The 21,538-nt window shown below is 36.7% G+C and overlaps 1 protein-coding gene and 1 long non-coding RNA gene across 6 annotated transcripts in view; one reads left to right on the top strand and one right to left on the bottom strand.

Moving 5' to 3' along the window:
* Nucleotides 1-21,538, top strand: part of LOC307171315 — a 135,825-nt gene that overhangs the window by 36,251 nt on the left and 78,036 nt on the right. Inside the window, exon 3 of one of the 3 annotated variants that reach the window (XR_013823531.1) lies at nt 2,534-2,601. The exons of the other annotated variants lie outside the window; for them this stretch is intronic. This is a non-coding gene — a long non-coding RNA (uncharacterized lncRNA). Of the gene's footprint in view, nt 1-2,533; nt 2,602-21,538 lie in introns of those variants that run through there. 3 annotated transcript variants of the gene reach the window in all.
* On the bottom strand, nt 10,528-21,396 carry pitx2 (paired-like homeodomain 2). 3 transcript variants are annotated; one of them, XM_079891858.1, is made up of 4 exons: nt 21,370-21,396; nt 17,080-17,146; nt 12,669-12,868; nt 10,528-11,775 (listed from the first exon to the last, which is right to left on the bottom strand). In XM_079891858.1, exons 1-4 carry the CDS (start codon nt 21,373-21,375, stop codon nt 11,212-11,214), a joined length of 837 nt encoding a protein of 278 aa, XP_079747984.1. In that variant the 5' UTR covers nt 21,376-21,396; the 3' UTR covers nt 10,528-11,211. The 3 variants fall into 3 exon arrangements, with proteins under 3 accessions (XP_079747984.1, XP_079747985.1, XP_079747983.1); XM_079891859.1 differs by lacking the exon at nt 21,370-21,396 and adding an exon at nt 19,288-19,672; XM_079891857.1 differs by lacking the exons at nt 17,080-17,146; nt 21,370-21,396 and adding an exon at nt 13,569-14,116.

Raw genomic sequence — 21,538 nt, 5'->3', positions numbered from 1 at the left:
CATCACGCTGTTTCCGCCTGCTCTCAACATGTGGTCATTCTCTTTGCAATTTCAATAAACTGATGTTAACTGTTCTCCCGGTGTGCTCTCTGAGTCATTATTGTTACAATGTGTACAAATTTTCATTATTTGTTTTCCTAATTTATGAATGCATTCAGAAATATGTAAAGCATAAACCAATGATAGTTATACAACATATATCTAATTTTTCCATTGCAAGAATGGTTTCAGAAGCGTAGGAACTATGCGGTTGTGCCAGTCTGCCAGACAAAGTTTTTATTCAACCCATATCAGACTATTATGTACACTCCTGTATATTATGCTGACCAAGGCTGTATTTATGTGATGAGAAATACGGTAAAAACTGTAATATTGTGATTTACTCTTACAATTTAAAATAACTTTTACATTTTAGTTTTTATTTTATTACTGTGATGGCAAAGCAGAATATTCAGCAGTCATTACTCCAGTCTTCAGTGTCACATGATCCGTCTTTCTAATAAGGATTTGATACTAAGAAAAGTGACTTAAAGGGATAGTTCACCCAAAAATGAAAATTCTGTCAGTAATTACTCACCCTCATGTTGCTCCAACCCCGTAAGACCTTCGTTCATCTTCGGAACACAAATTAAGATATTTTTGATTAAATCTGATAGCTTGATCACTCCTCCATAGGCTTCTAAGGGACCGAAACTTGCTGGCCCAGAAAAGTTATTAAAGAGATTGTTAATATAGTCCAAGTGACTACAGTGGCTTAATCTTAAGTATATCAAGCGACGAGAATACTTTTTGTGCGCAAAAATAAACAAAAATAACGACTTTATTCCACTATTCATTTCCTTCTCTCTGGGCCTCCAGTGAGTTTGCGTAGTGTTTTAGCGCAGCGCGTCTGTGTTGCACGTCACCACGTAGGCTCACTATTGGCCGATGCTGATCATGTGTGTGATGCGTGTGACGCACAACACAGACGCGCTGCGCTAAAACACTATGCGAACTCACTGGAGGCCCAGAGAGAAGGAAATTAATAGTGGAATAAAGTCGTAATTTTTGTTTATTTTTGCGCACAAAAAGTATTCTCGTCGCTTGATAAACTTAAGATTAAGCCACTGTAGTCACTTGGACTAAATTAACGATCTCTTTAATAACTTTTCTGGGCCAGCAAGTTTCGGTCCCTTAGAATTTGTGTTCCGAAGATGAACGAAGGTCTTACGGGGTTGGAGCAACATGAGGGTGAGTAATTACTGACAGAATTTTCATTTTTGGGTGAACGATCCCTTTAAGCACCACAGCTGATTAACAGGCATGCTGCTCAATATTTTTGTTTATATTTTTGTAAACTTTGCATAAGTGTCTTTACTATCACATTTGATCAGTTTAATGCATCCTTGCTGAATTAAGGTATTAATTTCTTTCAAAATTTGTACTGACCCCAAACTTTTGAACGGTAATGTATCATTGGTGGCATGAGGAATGCCGCTTTCTGCTGTCATGTCCTGCCTGCTAAAGTTTGATTTCCAAATCCATAAGTATGAGTATCATTCCTGATCACAATCCTGGTGTTGACTGATGCTCATTCTTTGACTTTTTTTTTTTTTTTTTTGGCAAAAAGTTGAATTATTCTTTAGTTATTGGTGCCGGGAATCTGATAAGCAGGAGCAGGAGTACTCTAAAGTAAAAGATCAGAGCCAACGCCCATGCATGGAGAAGAAATGAATTCTTTGTCTGTTGTGGCGTGGAAGAAATCCACAGAAATTAACTAACTGGTTTCTTGGATATGCCTATGGGTTTGGCCCGTAACATCCACAGGTGTGTCCCCTACAAACATAGTAAGATTAAATTACACATTAAGGGATAGTTCACCAAAAATGATTTACTCACCATCAAGTTGTTCCAAACCTGCATGAATTTCTTTCTACTACTGAAGAAATGTCAGTAACCAAACAGTTGATGGGTCCCATTGACAGTTGATGGGTCCCATTGACTTCCATAGATTTTTTTCCCTCCCATACTATGGAAGTCAATGGGGCCCATCAACTGTTTTGTTACCCACATTCTTCAAAATATCTTCTTTTTTGTTCAGCAGAAGAAAGAAATTCATACAGTTTTTTTTTTTTTGGGGGGGGGGGGGACTATCCCTTGAAGCTTATATTAAAATGTTATTAAAAAAGATCATCATAGTTTACTTTAACTTCTTTTTGAAGTGACTGAATAAGCCACTTGCTTGAAAAGTAATAACAAGGGCGAATCTCTGCTACAGAGTAATACACAAATAGCCTAACTACTGTACACACAGGCTCTGTTAATCTCTGATGTCATTACTGTTGGTTTCATAAATGACATGAATTCAAATGCACAAGTGTCTGTGTCAATGGCTCTTACAAGCCCCTCATGCTTCATCAAGGCCCCTCTAAGGAGCTCCAGCAACTAAGAGCTTATTTCAACTCATGGGGACAGGGGTTGTATTGATTCTAGGGACCACAATTGATTCAACATAGGAACAGTTCACTTTAGGAACATCATGTGCTCTGTACAGGTGAAGAAGTTCAGCAAGTTCAGCTAACAGACTTGGAGGGAGACTGCAAGTGAATTAAAGTCAGAGCGTGTGGCTACGAGAGGATGTGAGTCAATGACAGATATCAGATGTATTATCAGATGTCAGATTTTTATTGTGATTTAAATGTATCTGTCAAAATGTGTGGTTACACTATTTTAACGTGATGTACATTGTACTTACTCTAATTTGTTCTGAGTAATAATTAGCTACATGTACTTATTATAGAGTTACGGTTAGGGTTTTGGTTAGTTGCTTGCAATTATGCATATTATACTGTTATTACTATAGTTAGTACATGTAGTAACATGTAACTCCATCACCTTAAAATAAAGTGTTACCAAATATGCCACTACTTACTTTTGACATTTATGTTTTTGATCTCATGGAGGATAAAGATATAGGCCAAACGATGGATGTCTAAATATGAAAGCATTGCTGAAAGTCCAAATTAATACATCTCACTGCTCTGGTGAAAGTATGCAGATCAAGTGCATTTGATCTTTTGAAATATCAACAATGTAAACAGAAAGTGCTTTCTATTATATAAGTTGAAAGCTCATATGTTTAATATAAATTTGGCCAGTTCATTTTCTAGTACCATCCAATGGAGCCAAATCATATAGCATAATGACTGTGGAACTTTTTTTTTTCTATTTTCTTTTTCTTTTTCTTTGAAACTGGTTTCACAGATGCGTCCAATCCTCATTTGTCATTCTCAGATTAAACATGACAGATTCTGTGGGTAAAATAAGTAAAATAAGAACTTGTTTGATATTGAGCCAAAGCTGTTACGGTGTTGTGTGTGTAAATCAAGTTGTCCTTTAAACACGAATTACACGAAAAACACTGCATTTACTACAGTAAAAGCTGATATATGAAATTATAGTACAATCAAGAGATGCAATGTGCAGTCTGGAGATTAATGTAAAGCATTGTGATGAGATGATTTTACGTTACCTAGTCATCTGGATTTGAACCTGAAACCTTTAAATTGTCAATGTAGGACCTGTAACATAAAATTAAAGATTTATATTCACAGCATTGCACAGTTTGCATAAATAAATGAATGAGTTTACTTGTCTACATTTATTTATTTGAAATGTTAGTCATGTTGTATCATAGCAGCGAATTTGAAACTTAAATCTTAGTTAGCAGAAAAATCTTATTTTGTTATTATTGCTCAATTAATTTTGTGTCACTTTTTAAAAAAGTTGCTCACTTTTTGTCTTCTACCTCCTACTTAATACTGCACCATCTAGTGGTGACACACTGAAACGACTGGTTCTATGGTGAATTATCAGCAATGTCTGCTTTACATTTTTTTATTTAATCAATTTATTCTGAAACGCATTTAAAAAAAAAAAAAAAGAATAAATAGCTAATGTTAATATTATGGTTGCACTTTATTTTACAGTACGTGCACACAGTGTACTTACCAAGAATGTAAGTACACTGTAAGTAGGTTTAGAGGTAGGTTTAGAACTAATACCTGTAGTTATTACCCAGTTATAACTACTACAATAAATGTATAGTATGTACATGCGAAACAGGACGTAAAATAAAGTGCTACCAATAATATTTATTATACTATTCATCTGCATTTCCCTATAAAAAAAGTTGCTGCCTTAAATTAAGTACAGTCAACTTGAATGTTTAAGTCATTTCAACTTAAATCAAATTAAACTGACTTTAAAAAATCATTTGAAAAACTGCTTAACTTATTTTGATGACTGAAAGCAATGTAAAAACTTATTTTGTCATAATATATTGATCATATCAATTTGTAATGTTGATACTTCAATTAATGTACAAATAGTAGCCATATTACCAATGATTACCATTTAATTTAGCAGTGATCTTCCTTTGATCTATTGCTCTTAAAACAACTCTTGTTTGCTAATCATCAAGTTGTGACAGCTTGAACAAATTGTGTAGGTACACATTCTGAGGAGCAGAGCAGGGATCAGTTAGGATGCAGAAGAGTATTATAATGTTAAAGAGAATTAGCTCTGTTAGAAATGTCCTTGTGTAACAAATAAATATAGATGTGTGGGACTATAAATGGCGGAATACTCTAAATTATGGGTCTCTCTTAATGTGATTAGTTGTACTGCCCCCTGTTGGACGTGAAGGTGTACAACGCTTTTACAAAAGTTTGAAATTGTGCTTCAGGCATTTAGGTTTGGTTAGGTGTGTTTGGTGGAGTTTTGAATACTGCAGGGCATTAGATGATTTTTTTTTTTTTTTAGTCAGTACAATACATTTTATAAACAAACTGCAGCAATTATTTCCCCATCTGATAAAAAAATATTGACAAATAGTATTTTTAGAAGAGGCAACCATAATCTTTATCATAGGTTTAGTTACACCATTACATTGAAATTATTTGATAACATCAGAGTGGGATTAAAAGCTATATTATTTCTTATCTATGTAGATTTCATAATGGAATCACGGTCCGTGTATGTCATCTCAAAGAGAAAAACTGCACCGCTGCAGTAAGGCATTGACAAGCTCTGTACTGGAGCTAATGAAGCAAAAAACACAATGAGGCAAAGTTCCTCACTCCTAAACTCTGCCCTGTGTGTGTCTTGCACTTCCACATCTACAAATCCATTAATGTCGATCAGCTCACGTCATCTTCCCACTGAGATTAGCAGGATTTTGGTGGCACGTAATGAGGATGTTTGAAAAAGAATCGCAGCCGATTGCTTTGACTGGTTTATTAGGCCGCCTGCGGGTTCAAACATGTCTCCCCTTATGAAAAATTAAAATTAGTCTGCGGTTATGCATTAACATACAACTTTGCAGAACATCCTGCATCCTGAACTCGCTGCTTTAAGTTCTGCATGCAGAACATAACTGACATTTTTGAACACCTTGTATTTTTTAGCATCTAGTGAACAGTGTGGTTGCCTTGCTTCAGGCTTAATGCTCTTGTCCTTTTCACATTTGATGTGTTAAGGCTTAAGCGATTGTTGATGTCATATTTGTGAAAGGTGATGAGGTTGAGAGAGCTGGAGTTTCTTGTTATTGCGAACACTTAGCTTCACAATGCTGTCATTCATTCTCTTCTTACCTTTCCCTTAATTCTTTAGGCACTGCAGACTCACAATTCAACGCCAGTTGCAACTCTTATACATTACTTGTCAACTTTTGTGTGTGTGCAGCTGCTTTTCAAATGTTTGCATGCATGGCAAATGCAAAACTGACAGCACAATAGAGAAGAGTGTATATTTTGGGCTGAACTATATTGTAGAACTCTTGTCTGTTTTAAGGTGTGCTCTTCCTAACTATGACTATGGTTCCTTTTTAATTGTTTATGAGAGAACGGTCAATAGGTATTTGGTTATTAAACCATATATATATTTTTTCATTCTTATATTTCCTTAGTTATTACTCTCGTTAGTATTAATATGCTACATATTTGTAGGTACTTGTGCATTCTCAGCATGCATTACGTCCTCACAATATTATTAGAACAGAATCACGGCTGTTATTTTGTGAAAATGTTCTGTATCTCTCCTCATCCAAAATTAAAGCTTCTTGCAGTCTGGACAGCTTATAGGCTTTATTTAAGTGTTGCATTACATCATCAGTCCTCCGTCACTGTCTTCCCAATCCAAAACAATAGAGAAAAGCTGCAGTATACACCCTCTTCACTGATATTATCTTTGTTAATTCCACACACATCCGTGCATCTGTGATTTCATGGTACTCACTGTGTGGAATTCCTCATTTTAAAGTCAAAACATTTGTGATGTTTCTTTTTAATATAAGTTGAGAAAGCAGGAAGTGTCTGAGTCATGGAAGTTTACTCCATGTCTGATTGTTCACATGCTCCCACACTAGCACTGCAAGCCTCCGGCCAGAGAAGCCATCCCGGCGTCACACTCAGCTCATCAAAGGCAGGGCTGTCAGACACACACACACACACCCGAATACACAAAACCAACACTCAAGCATGTCAAGGGATAGGATATATACACGGATACACACAAGCTCTGGCACATCCTTAGAAAGGTAGACACACACTTTGACCAACAAAACACAAGCACGTCAGATGAAAGGGTGGACATGTTAGCAATATGCCAGCAGGTTTTCCAAACACACAAAGAACAGATACGCACACAAAGAACTGGAACGTAAGAGAGAAGAGGCACATCTACAGATGCAGGTACAGACACATAGTTGCCTTATAGAAAGCATGTACTCATGACTTCTTCTTTTTTTCATAGAATAGATCTTAAAGGGATAGTTCATTTAAAAATGAAAATTCTGTCATTTATTTACCCTCATTGTTGTTCCAAACCTTTAGGAGATTATTTATTCTGTGGAAAACTAAATATTTTCTTTCTACCTCTCTCTTTTCTCCCCATACAGTGAAAGTCAGTGGGGTTCTTTAGGACCCCTTTCATTGTACAGAAAAAAAAAAAAAAAAAAAAAACACAGAAGAAAGAATGTCATACAGCTTGGATCAAGAATAAATGATGACAAAAATGATTCACACATTTTTGGGTGAACTAGCCCTTTAACTAAAGGCAATGACACGTGAGGTTTTCCATACACACTTCCACACCCATAATCCTCACATACATTCTCTTTAACAATTCAAGCTCACCCTATCCAATGTTTGCTCACTCTTTAGAAAACCTTCAACTCAGTCAGTGGGTCTGCACATATAGTGACTGGAGGGTCTACAGAGTCATTTTGGGTCAGCACCACCTGGCCTGTGCTCATTTTCCTCAAGTGCATTAGCATTACTTAATAGAAAAAAGAGACATGCATTTCAGATATTGAACGAGGCATCCTGTAACCCTGCAAATTAGATGCACATGTCTGAAAGTGAATTAATTCTTATGTTGCACTGTACTGACTTATAAAAGTAAATGGAAAGTTCATCATCAATGACATGACTGTCAGTGGATTTTGGATCTGGTACATAACCTTTATGTTAATTAGCCATGTGGACACCTGTTTTTGGATGGTGCCAATAATCATCTCAAAATAGCCAAATGTCAGCTGATTGATTGGCCTATATCCAATATCCTTATTCTACAGAAATACTGACAATTTGTAATGATTGGAAGGCTGATTTGTAATGGGACGATACCAAAAGTGGTATTGTGAAACAGTAAATATTTTATTGAATAACTTGGAATTATGAAAATTGTCGCATTCCTTTCCATTTTAAATGTGTTGCAGGTCAGTCAGTGCTGTTTTTCAATGGAGAACTAGGTACGGGCGAGAATGTGCGAGGTCATCCCACCCCGACCTTGCGCTTAAATCGCTGCCATCTGATTGGACAATCTGTGATTTTTGCCGAGATAGGGTGGTTACAACAACGCCGTTCAGTTTATCAATATAGGGCCTATACTCATGCAGCGACGATGACAACAAACCGAATAAAACGGGCTTTTGACCAGAAATCTTTGCCCAAGAACAAAGTATTTGGAAAATGTGCAACAACACATTTGGCCTATCCTCTTCTACAACATACCACTGATTATCATATTTGTAATTTTACTAAACAGTTTTTACGTATTAGGCTACTTAATATTTTAACGCTATATCCAATTTTATCATCAATATTAATTGTTACTAGCCTACTATTAGGTAAACCTTTCAGCTGATCAATCTATTCACGTGTATTAATTAATCAAGTTGTAAGTATTTAACTAGTCCAGAATTATTACACCTGGGATTTCAGATAGTAGGCTATGAGGGATTTAACGAAATTTGTGAAGACATATAAAATTTGTTTTAGTGTTATTTGGTGCATATGTTAGTCATTTAGCCTATCAAAATGAAAAGGCCTGTTTCCCCTTATCACTGCAAACTATGAAATATGCGTTTAGAATACAACTGAATTATAGGCTGCATTTCGACAAATAGCTAAGGTTATTTATTTATTTATTTATTTATTTATTTATTTATATATATGCTATATATATATATATATATTTAAGCTGTAACAAAAAACAGAATAAGAGACCATAGCACAGTGTAAATACCAACATTTCCCACTATTATGGAAATCAGAAGTGATACCATTGTAGTACAGTCACACAATAGCCTATAAGACGGGTAGTACATTTGCAGCCGCTGAGGAAGGCTATATTTAGGCTAGTTCTGCTATGTAAATATTTTTAAATACTTTCGAAAAGACAGACACATTAAGGGTTACAGTAATTTTGGAAATAGAAAATAGGAATTAAACCACTTTACATTCAAACGTAGCTTAGACCTTGTCAGCTGCGTTCATAACAAATTAACATAGGCCTAACTGTTGCATGGACTTTTCGGATAGCAAAAAATAAATAAATTCAATCCGTAAAAGAAATTTTCCGCGTCAGGGAATATTTGATTAAACATTTTCACAACATTGTCCCAAAAGAAACGACTTTTTTTTTCTGTCGGCACATAAAATAACCAAGAACACGGCAAAACAACACTGTGCAGGAAAGCCTGAGAAAACTCGAGTTACTTATGAATGCAAACTTTTGGCGCTTCTCTTCGTCATGCAAGGACATGTTTTTAGTTTTCTGCTGATAATGCGCATTAAAAGGCCTTACCTTTATGCAGTCTTCTAGAGAATAAAGGGAACAGCTTTCCTGTCTGTGCTTAGGCCGACTGAAGGGTTCCTCTCTGGATCTGCTCTGTATTGCTCCCGTGGGCCCCCCGCTCACAGTGTTTATTGAGATGTGTATTGGGACCCCAGACCGTCATGTTGCTAGGAATGAATAATTTAGGCCTGTTAGCTCTTCACTTGAGAGAGAATCAGGAATGTGTACACCTGAAAATGACTGATTTATGTTCTGTGGATTTTAGACAAAAGTTGGTTGTTTTAATGTAGACGCTTTAAATCATCCTGGGCGTTTAGTTTTCATTCAATAGCAATACTTATTTTGAATAGGCTTACTGTAATAGTAGTATTCAATTGTACAATTTCCTCCACCCTTGTTCTGTCTGCCTCATTAATCATCATTAGCTTATTTGAGAGCATTCATGTTAAACAGCACGCTTGTGTTGTTCCAACCACACTATACCCAAAGTAGAATAAATGTTCACTGATCTACGCGCTGTGACATGACTTTCATGGACAGAAACACACTCACACACACGCCTGTCTCTGTAGCATACCTCTCTTTGTTTTGATTGCTCTTCTATCAATGAGATTGACTGCGCGATAGAGATATTTTAGTTTTACATGCTTCGGTGCAGCTAATGATGGACAACAGTGCCTAACAATAGTGACAATGTAAATATTTCCCGAGAAACAGAATAAGTAGCCTACTCATTCAATTAGATTTTAATAACCTTTACAATAGCAGTAGGCTAATATTGTATTATGAGCACGAGACATTTCCCTTAATACTCTTTCCACTCTTTATTTATTGTAGCCTATTGTGTTTTTATACAGTAATTTGAGGCAGCGAGCTTTCTTTGTTTACAAATAGTCAGTCAGTTGACACTCGATGTCGCTATTAGTTTTAATTATGCGCCTGCTGTGATTGATAAAAAAGCAGTTTTGTTTGTACTGTACTGCACTTTATATATTATAATAGGTCATTCATAATTCATATGAGACACGAGCCTTGTTTTCAACTTACACACGATCTGATGAGCTTAATCCTGGACCGTCATAGGCGATCACTTCATATTTTATTTTATTCTAAAGGAGTTTAGCCGGCAGATGGTTCAGTGGTGTGTGGTCCAGTCTGTTCCGATCTTATTGCAATGTTATTTCAAGCGTCGGTGATCACTGGAGGCCCAGCCTCTAGTCAGTCTTGTATATTCGACTCCTAATCTGCTCGGGACATCTCGCCCTCTTCACCGGACTTCTCATGTCACGCTGATGTGTATTAGATACTCCCCCCATCTCTCTCTATTTAAACCTTAGAAATACCACAAAGCAACAAAGTGTGCTGCATACAACCAGGCGAATGCAATAATTGTGAAGAAAACGTTTTGAAATGGTTTAGAACAATATATTTACTTCCATTAAATAAAACACAATAGTTTATTTTTGGGATGTTGAAAAACGAAACAAAAATTCCGTACCAAATATTATACACAGAGCAAAAACCAAGTTCATTTCGCAGAAACATTTGCGTATTATTACCCAGGGTTGCTATTCTAGATCTATATTCACACAGATATTTAATAATAAATTTATGATATCACACACGACTGGTGCGTTTAGTATGTACATTCCCTTGATCGCAAGCAAGACATGATTCCTGTACGTTTTCCACATGCTGTGTTAAACTGAATTCTCGAAAATGCTTAAGAGTTACAGCTTTCGCCTCTACAAATTGGAGATGATATTAAGATATATGTATACAGCCTATATACAACCTTTCAGTCAATTACTGTCCAAAAATTGAAACGTCAAAATAAATGAGATTTTTCTTCTTCTTCTTCTTTTTTTTTTTTTAAACATTCTGGTATCCTAAACTCTTCACTGGCTAGTGTGCACTTGCTAGTGTAGAGAACAAATCTTATTAGAAAAGGCGCGTTTGCCTTCCGTTCCCGCTTGACATTCCATCACAGGATTGGACGCGTTTCAGTGGTTTATTCTTCTAGTGCCCTTGAAACAAAAAGTGTAGTCTCTCGTTCCTGGGATTCGGGATTGTAAATTCTACAATCGTCCCTTACACCGGTCTATCCACTGCGTACTGGCAGGCGCTGAGATTGGAGGCCGGGTTCTGCACGCTCGCGTATCCAAAACTCGAGTGCTGCTTGGCTTTCAGTCTCAGACTGGCAAGACTGGAGTTACAAGTGTCCCGGTAAACATAAGGAGGTGTCGGTGGGGCGTAAGGGCACGCCGACGTGGGAACCCCCGAATTTAGAGAAGGGTTGCTGAGGTTATTCAAGTTATTGAGGCTGTTTAAGCTTGATCCGGGTACACCGGTGACAGCAGACGGAACCATACCGGAGGACATGCTCATTGAGGAGATGGAGTTAGGTGGGGAGAACATGGTCTGAGACGACAGCGGATTGACGTTCATGGAATTGAAAAAGGGGAAGCTTTTGGTAGAAAGAGAGGCCGACGTGAGCCCCTTTGCAGCCCAGTTGTTGTACGTATAGCTGGGATACATGTCATCGTAGGGCTGCATAAGTCCGTTGAACTGAGGGCCGAAACCGTTTTTACACAGCTCTGCCTGTTGGTTTCTCTCCCTTTTTCTCCATTTTGCCCGTCGATTCTTGAACCACACCTGCAACAAATGTAGTAAATCATTTATATTTATAATTAGCCTAGATAGTTAATTCTTATCTAAAACTATTAAAGTGAAGATTAGCCGATAGGCAGAACTGCTGTCACCGTAGGCATTAGAACAACATGAATTAACCACTGCTACACGGTTTGTTTTTGGTAGATAAATGATATGGGTGGTGGTGGTGTCAAACTCAGTTTGGTTCCCTAATTAAGTCGCTTTTTTTATCAGTCACCCGGAATCATGTCTGATCCCGGGAATCCCAATACACATCCATTCTTATAGCGGTCAATGGGCCGCCCGACGCTTCAAATGTGTATTCTCCCTAAGCAGGCGGAGACAAACTAACCTTAAGTATACTACACGAGAATGACAATCACAAAATACAAGCTTTAGGCCTACACCTCTTAAAAAGCGACTGTGTGACTCCATTAAGGTCATCGTTAGGGTGTCACTTGTGTTGATTGCAAACAATTCGATTCGCCCATAATTAGCCTCTGCACCAAACAGTGACAGGTTTATTTAAATGATTACATAAAGTCGTATTTAGCATGTAACTTATATTAACGTCACGAAATTTTAGCAACGCGTAGCGCCTGTTAAATAGCCTAGCCTATAAAATAGGTCTAGACTTTGTGAACAAATTAGTTTATATAGGCCTGATATAAACGATTCTAATATGGTACAGCATACAGTGTAACGATATTATTTTAAGTGGACCTATTGCTTGAACTAAAATTATGCATAGCCTACTTTTTATTCAGTAGGCTAGGCTATTTCAAATATTGAATTTGAACCGTGAATTGTGGATTTGTTTAGAAAAATCAAGTCTTCATTTTTTAGGGCTATATAATAACATGTAATTTCAATGCCATTTCACTTATCAAACTTACCCTGACTCTGGCCTCTGTCAAATTAGTCCAAACGGCGATCTCCTCTCTAGTGGACATGTCCGGATAGCGATTCCGCTGAAAAGTGGCTTCCAGTTCCTGGAGCTGTTGGCTAGTAAAATGCGTTCGTTGCCGCCTCTGTCTCTTCTTTTTCGATGGGTCATCAGTCGTATCTTCGTTTTTACTCTGTCCCTTCTCTTTATCTGCAATGCAAATAATACAGTATTTTAAAATAATTATTTAATTTAAGAGGAACCAGCTTCATGCTTTTTGACACATTGGAGAAGTCTGTGTGAGGGAGACAAATCTCTAATTCCGTTTTATTGAATTGAAAATATTTCACATCATGGTAACGTATCAAAGTAAGTTCCCTGGTAACAACATTACGGGCAAAATGTAATCAATGATGTTCCGTAACTAATTTTCTTATGAATCGCTGATGTTTAACATTCTGGAAACAGTTACGATAAAATAGGCTCAAATGAAAATGCTCTTAAATCAAGATTTAGAAAATATTTGAACGAAAATGAACGCAATATGTATTTTTCACCATACGAAAAAAGAAATAGCCTATTAGAGTTGGGGAATGTCTGCAGTATTCTATACAAAATTGCCACAGTGCAAACACTTGTGAAAAGCCCACATTTTCCACACACAATTTAAGTAAATAAAGTCCTGTCAAAGGGCATGACATATGTAGCCTACCTCAATAGCCCTAGGAATCAACTAACTGCCAGTTCCATGTCTTGATATTTGCATGCCTCACACTATAGGCTAACCGACTCTGTTTAAACGCTCAAAGTAGTTTTAAACAGTTTCTTTCCAAAGGCAGCACCTCATGATATCTGACACCAAAACCGAAAACGCTCCAGTTAAACATCTCTTCAGAGGACCAGGGCTTACCTACGGACTCTGGACTGGAGGTGTCTGAAACCGTGTGCACCTCCAGCCTATGTTTCGAGTCCACAGACCGCTGAAGCGGTTGCAGACTAGAGGCCATCGCAAGCGGCGCGTGTTTGCTCCCGGTAATGTGATGATGGTGGTCCAAACTCAACGGATCCTTCATAGAGGTCATGGACAATGCGCGTTTTACGGAGGGTTCGCAAGCAGCTATTACTTCCTCAGCGACGATCACAAATAGTACATGCAAAATAAATAAATAAAAACATTGAATGTGTCCAGTAGTGAAGTATCGGCAAGCGTTGTCAGTGCTCCTTTCCCAATTAAACCACTCAAAGCGACACTCCACAAACGGCTTTAAATCGCTAAAATAAACCCAGTGCTAAAGAAAGTTAAAGTTTTTTTTCTTTCGACTGGGTAAAAAGATAGTTTCAGCCGAGAGCTACAAGGAGAGCCGGAGTGACAGGGACAGGTATGTGATATTATATCCACTTGCATACACACACTCTCTTGCACATCACAGCGCTCACTCTTCATTCAGCTGTCCCTCTAGCCGTCCAACCGAGCTGCTCTATGCGTCGTGACGTCACCACAACTCCGCCCACAATCTGACGGAACATTAGACCCTATACATGAGAGCTTTTATGGCCAACCGACTAAGAAACGGCCCTATTAGAAATGAGAAAATGCAGCCTGTGCAGTTCGAGATGCTTTCCACCCTCCAAAAGCATGTAACTAAAGAGACACTGCATTCAGTGACTTCAGAAAAGGCAAAATGTGTCAAAGAACAGAGTCCCTAAAATTGTTCATTGCACACCTGGCGCGATGTTTCAATCTTTTCTCAGCAGGTATTATCAGAAAACATCGTCTTATTCGCGTTTTAACTCAAGTCCGTCAAATTTAAAATGATCTCATAAGCAAATGATGTAAAACAAGAAAACGTAGGCCTAGTTATAATGACGCTCTAGAAGATGCTCATCATGAAAGTTCCGCTTTTGACATGTTAATTGGACGATTCTGCGCCACATTAAGTTGACAGGGTATCAAAGACCTCGTTAAATTCATTGGTAACAAACAGTAGGCCTATCCCAGTCCTGCTAAATTATGGCTATACATGATAATTATATGCTTATAAAATAATTAGAAATATCAGATAGGCTAATTTGATTTAGGGACTAAAAGCACTTTGGCGAGATATATTTGTGCGCCTTGGGCCCGTGATTACTTCGCGGGAGAGAGATGTTCACTTTGCCTTTAGTATAAAATTTATTCTGATAAGACGCCTATTTGCCTAAGAATTTTAATTGAGCGTTTTTAATGACTTCAAGCTTCTTCACCTTGTTGTCTTAAGTTCCTTCAAAACTTTATTACAACGAATTGCATTATTTTAATAAAAAGAAAACTAATTCATGTTAAATTATTCTCCATTTTGTCAAATAAAATGATAAAATTAAAATTCACATAATAAAATTATATTATCACAGGGGAGAAGTTTTTTTTTCTTTGATGAGAGAAAAAATGGTTGGATTTCTTCTAGAATTCTGATGATATTTTATGTGATATTCAAATGAAAATATCAAATGGGTAATATAAAAAATAGAAACTAACAGGAGAAGCAGCCAACCCGATCTCATTTAAGTTGTTGATTACAGCTTTCATAATTATTAAATAAAAAATAAGGCAATTAGTAAACCAATGATATCTACATTTTTGCTTCCCTGCTTGTTCTGTAAAATCACGCGAAACGTCGAGCATCAACCATAGGGTTAAAAAAAAAAAAAAAAACGGAGAAAAAAAGAAAAGGCAGTCAGGTGCTTATGAAAATGACTCGACCAAATCCATCAATTACTGATTCAGCTCACGCTCTTTGAACTGGATATTAATTTATGCCATAATATATAAACCTGGACCCGACGAATCTTATATTTACAGGTCTTTTTGCATGATGATGTGACCTCGTTGTTCAACGCATTTGTGCCCAGACACTGCGTATTATTAAAAAACGTGTTTCGGTCTGTTGTCTCACATGCCATTCAGTTTTATTTCCTTTATTTATTGAAGCTGCTTCCATTTTGGGGAAAAATGTGTAGGCCTATATTCAGATGATTTTTATCAATTATAAGTAAGGAAAATTATTTCCATTACAAAAATACCATGATTATTCTGGACCTCAAATAGACTAAAATATAATATGAATGATGGGTTTTACGCACAGAAATTTTAATTGTGCGCATTGAAATTCCATAGGAACATAAAAGTTGCAGAGTTCGATTCTTGTTAAACGCACTGATAGCTGTACTGGATTGTTGCTCTGTATTTATTCTGGACCCTCAAAATTCTTCAGAGCGCTCTCACTGCCTGCTGTGGATTATTGGCCATGGCGCACCGCAGAGCCATTAATTACCAATTCAGTCAATATGAGGGAGACGACAAAGCCTTTTCCATAGGATTAAGAGGACATTAGATTCTTCCATTAGTATATTCCTCCTCACGAGGAGGCTTTCATTACACATTTACTTTTCCCCCGAGTCTATCTAACAAGCGCTGCATATATTACTGCACAGGAGACGAGAGTGTCGGTAATCAAGTCGCTCGAATGTCTTTTCCCTCTTACTTTGCTGTGTGCATTTTTATGCACTTTCTCCTTTTATCTCTTCTCTGCTGAAACTGCATCGGTTCATATAGCCTATCATACCATACCGTAGCCAATGGGAAATGGCAAACTAACGCGACTAAATAAGTTTTGTGGTTTGCTCTCAGTTTGCTTTAATTAGCTTAATGAAGATGCCAGATGATATAGAGACCCGCCATGCACGCATTAAGTATCAGCCTTTAGGCCTACAGTTTTTTCCCCAACAACTTTAATTTGATTTGTCTAAATTTCTTTTAGAATTGTCCTTGTGCGGGAAATTATACAGTAGCCTACTGGAGAAAATGGCTAATTGGATATATAGCCTATATATTTTTTGCGTTTAATCTACCTGCGTCTATCAGACTGAATGGCATTTATATTACCTATATAACATTTTTATTTAGAATCTTGTAAGCGATATACGTTTACATCATTTCATTGAGAACGCACTTGATAACCGACCTACTCTACCAAGCATTTCGAAGAATTAGATCAGTATTTTTATTTTATTTTTTTATTTTTATTCAAGATATTTTAGAAACCATAAATCTCTAAAATGAGACACAATTTGGCTGTAAAATTATCAATTCCCAGTCAGGAGCTGCTACGGGTTATCTTATCCGTGTATACGGTCCTACCACCAGATGTCCATCTTTGACTATAAACGTCTAATGGCACTGAGTTCCCTATAACCAGTCACGTCAAACACCAGCAAAGGTGTTTTACTCACACTTTTACATAGAGCCATTTTTATACCTGCGATATTTTAAAGGTCGGACAATGTTGAGGTGTTTTTGTTAAACAAATTAAATGTATTAATGAATCCAGACCTTCTCTGGAGACCTAACAAGGAGGGTGGCTCATCGTTCAAGATCATCTTACCTAATTGAGCACAGGTTGATGCAAGTTTACGGCAGTGGGAGTCCATTTGACAGATTACTTTGAGCACCTGTGAAAAAAAGAGAAACGTTAATTATTTTATATATATATATATATATATATATATATATATATATATATATATATATATATATATATATATATATATAATGTTTATATTATATCAGGAATAATAATGTGTGTCGGCTAAATTCTGTTTCAGTGTGTTTAGCTTTTACACGTCCATCACTTTATACAGCTATCTGACCTGACGGGCCACTGATATACTTCAAATCTATTGTAATATATTGGATGGTTCCTGTCTGTAATTGGATGTGCACATTCCTCATAATTTGTTTTGAAATCCCTTAGCGCTTGCTCGAGTCCCTCCTAATTAAGACTCGTGTCTCCAAACGCACACATGAAAACAACGCACAAAGAGAGAGACAGTGCACCGTGTGTCAGTGAGAGAAAGAGAGCAGTTTGAGCGCACGAAGTTGAGTGATTCCGCGGTAAAATCAGAGGATTAGTCTCTGATTGAGATGTCTGTCGGTTGGATATTACAAAATTCATTATCGTAGCTCTATACTAACCCGATATGAAGTAACACAGATGGGCCTTTATTAGCCCAGGCTTCAGCTGTTTGCTTATGATAATTTCAGTCGGAAATTTGCATGCAATCCTGCTGTTAACCGTTTTCCCTCTCCATTTTTCTCTCTCCGAATGCACCGCTTTACTTTAGCCTTCCCCTTATATCACCTGCATGCCTCGCAGTCGCATCTGTGCCTTTAGTCAAAGGCTTGAGACTCTGGAAATTAAATTTGTGTGCGTTTCTTTGTATAAGTGTGCTGAGTAGGCCTAATATGCTAATATCCTAATGTGATGGTGAAAGTCATCTAGCTAAATACTATTTTGAGATTATTGCACAAAGTAAGTGTTTCTAAATAAGTGTTTAAATTATTTTACCATTCTAAGTAGTCTAAGTGTGAAATGACCAAGCAAAGTTGTTTCTTTCGTTCGTCTGAGTGGGAATAGGCCTACAAGGCACCCGTTCCGTTTTACGTATTTCGGCTACTCTTTTATATTTGTAGTTTTGGTATTGTTCCATAAACCTGCATTTTATACAAATGTCATGTTAAATATGCACTCTGGCAAGTTCATTTTCAAACTGGAAAAGGTAAGATAGACACACACGTGACAGTGAATAAGATTAGGCTATAATTTGGGCTACATCAATGCAAATTTAGTTGCTATTGAAGCGCATCAACAGAGGAAAATATGTATAGAAAACTTGTAGATTTTTGTAATGCATTTCTTTCTTTTTTATTTATTTATTTCAGTCTATTTAAAACAGTTTACACCAACAAAAACAGAGCAAACCACTATAACTCATGTTGATATTATTATTATTATTATTATTATTATTATTTGTTCCAATGATTAATTGGGGAAAAAACTTTATTATTTTTTTTTTTAATTGGTGATATTTTTTAATTTTTAAGGAGAATACCACAATAAACGTAGTCTTACGCTTAAAAATATTATGTAAGGTGATTTACTTTAGTGTTGCTTGTGTGTGATTTTTTTTAAAGCGAAACTTGATTTACATAATTAAACAAAATGAAAATACTGTATTAGTTTACATACATTTTTAACTATAAGACAAGAGCTTCTGATCTTCAAAAAATTACTGGGTTGTATCTGCATAAATGTAAATTTTATTACCGAATATTATGAATAATAATAATAATTTAATTTTCATCTTTTAATTTAAATGCTTCATTTAGTTACACAATTCATCGCAAATGTTAATACAAACATTATTCATTTTAGTAATGTTGCTACGAGTAGGCTATTTATAAAGCAATTAAAAATCGTAAGCTATATAAAGTTTGTTTGCTAGTTTTGAAAGCAAATTTCGTTAGCATGATTTATTTCTGCTGATAAAAAACCCCATAATAGCCTACATGTCTTAATGTAAATTACACGCTTTAACATAAAGCTGTCCTTGTCCCGTTTGCCTCACAGTGTTAACGATATATTATTATCAACTGCAAAGTCAAGGTGAGACCTGCCAGAGCATCACTTATCATGCCTCTCCATCTAACTACACTAAAGCTGAAGTTCACCCATGGCTTGCAACCCTGAGGTGGAACGAATTCCTTCACTTGCATTGTCTCACATTCAAGATAGGGTGTCATGTGCTCTTACCAGTGGTTGTTGAAAAGCGGCTCTTTGCAGCCGTGCCAGCCTTGATTTTCTTTTTTAAAAAAAAAGATAAATTCCACACCTCCGAACAAGTTTATCTTTGTCCTTGATGATGTCCGGGTACATAAACTGTTGCTACAAGGTCCAAAAGGAACGTAACCTCTTCTTCCCCAATGAGAACGATTAGGGATATTTCTGGGTTCTTTCAAAGAACACGAAAACAGACATATGTTACCTTAAACCCAGAGTGTCTTAAGCTACAAACTATTAAGTTGCTTTAGCAACTCATATTTTCTGCAGAGCCTCCACGACCGCAACTTTTTTCCGCACAAAGACGTAGAGAGTGGTGCATTTCCCCCCCTCTCACGAGCTTTGACTGTCAGCGCGTGGGCGTGAGTGAGAGTTTGTGTGTATAAGCGCGTGCGTGTGCATGCGTGCCACAGTGGGTGTGTTTGTATGCACAACCAACGCGTAGAGTGTGTGTAGGGGTGAACTTTGTGATGCGAAACGGTAGGCTAAATTAGATAACAAATCAGCCATTAAAACACGGTAATAGGCTACGTTAATTCAACGAACAATATCAACCCGATGAACGCTAAAACTGTCATGGCTAGATGTGAATCAAATCAAGATATTTTATTTATTTTTAAATAGTTGACAATAAATGGGTAAATACATGTTATGGAGCAGCAGAAATACAAATACAGACTGACATTTTAGAAATCCAAAAATGTTTAAATGAACATGCCTAGGCTAAACTAGTTCAAAGCTTTTTTTTATGTTTTATATATATATACATACATATATATATATATATATATATATATATATATATATATATATATATATATATATATATATATATATATATATATATATATATATACTGTCATCAAATGCTATTGTTTGGCTATTTTTAATTATTGTATTTGACCTACAGCTAGCCTAGATCAGGTAATCTTGACAGTCTGTAGACTTAGTTTTTACAAAAGTGAGAAGGCCTATTTGCAGATGAGATGCTATTATCAGCTGACAATAAATTGTGTAGGTTTGATCTGATTTATTTATTTATTTTTAAATATATAACAATACTATAATTTAAATAGCCCACTAACTTCTGTTGAAAAGTGTGTGTGCTTAAACAGTTTCGGACAGGTTTAAAAATGAAGTGAACAGCTGGCTTGAAAGCAAACGATCTTTAAAGATCCGCGTGCACCGGACTGGTTTCCATCTGCATCTCACGCGAGCAAAGCAGACCGGACGAAGGTTTCACGCGCATAATCCGTTTTTTACATTGTGGGTCATACACCCATTACGCGAGTAATTAATGCGCTCGGCCATGGGGGAATTCCCAAGACTGTGTTGGAATACTCTCTCTTTCACAGCGTTAATAGGCCTGGGAGCCTAAAAATGACATGCATGTTTATCTATAATTCTGCACACTGATGGGTATTATCTACTGCAATTATCCCGTAGGTGTTACAAATAGGCTATATCAAACAAAAAAGTCAATGAGCATATTTTTGTTTGTTGCAAATAAAATCAAGTAGATTCATCTATAAGCACCCCTCAACCTCCGTAACTATATGCAAAGTGTATTTAAATTGTTGCTTCAAAATCCTAAAATACCATAGGCCTATATTTGATAATTTTCCAATAATTTGTTAAAGCTGTTATTGTAATCGTTTAATACGGCTCAATAACGAAAATTGTTTAGTAACCACAGTCCTCATTTCCGTAATTCTGCCTTTTTTTTAAACAAGTTTACAATTATAATCAAAATGGTTCCACAAAAAGACCTTTTTGTTAGAAAAACCATTTGTTGTCATTTTAAAGACCACAGAAATCTGGTGATCCATGATAATAGCCTATACTAATAACCTTTTTTTTTTTTTTTTAAATCGTGTAGGCTATACCTTATACAGCTAAGAAAATTGATTAGAGGGTTCTTATCTAAACCTAAGGTGCATTAAAGAACCGCTGAAGAACCCTCATATTTTGTGATCGAGTGAATGTCGATCACATCCGTCTCATCCGAACAGCGGTTCCGTGGGAGCGATGCGTCCTTACATCGTTCGTTCTTACCTTCATCTGGCAGCAGCTGGAGCCTTCTGCTTTCTCACGCTGAAAAAGCCTTGCAAAGGAATGCCAAAGTTCAGAAAAAGGGGTCGCTCGAAGATCTTCATGCCTCGGGGGCAGACCGGCGGCTTCTTTTAATTTCTGCCTCGTTATCGATTCGCTGTTGTCATCTTCG

Source organism: Squalius cephalus (genome assembly GCF_949319135.1).
Source record: "Squalius cephalus genome assembly, chromosome: 14".
In the NCBI taxonomy this organism is placed as follows: domain Eukaryota; kingdom Metazoa; phylum Chordata; class Actinopteri; order Cypriniformes; family Leuciscidae; genus Squalius; species Squalius cephalus.
Note: the sequence above shows the minus strand (reverse complement) of the source record. Positions and strands in the feature narration are given on the sequence as shown.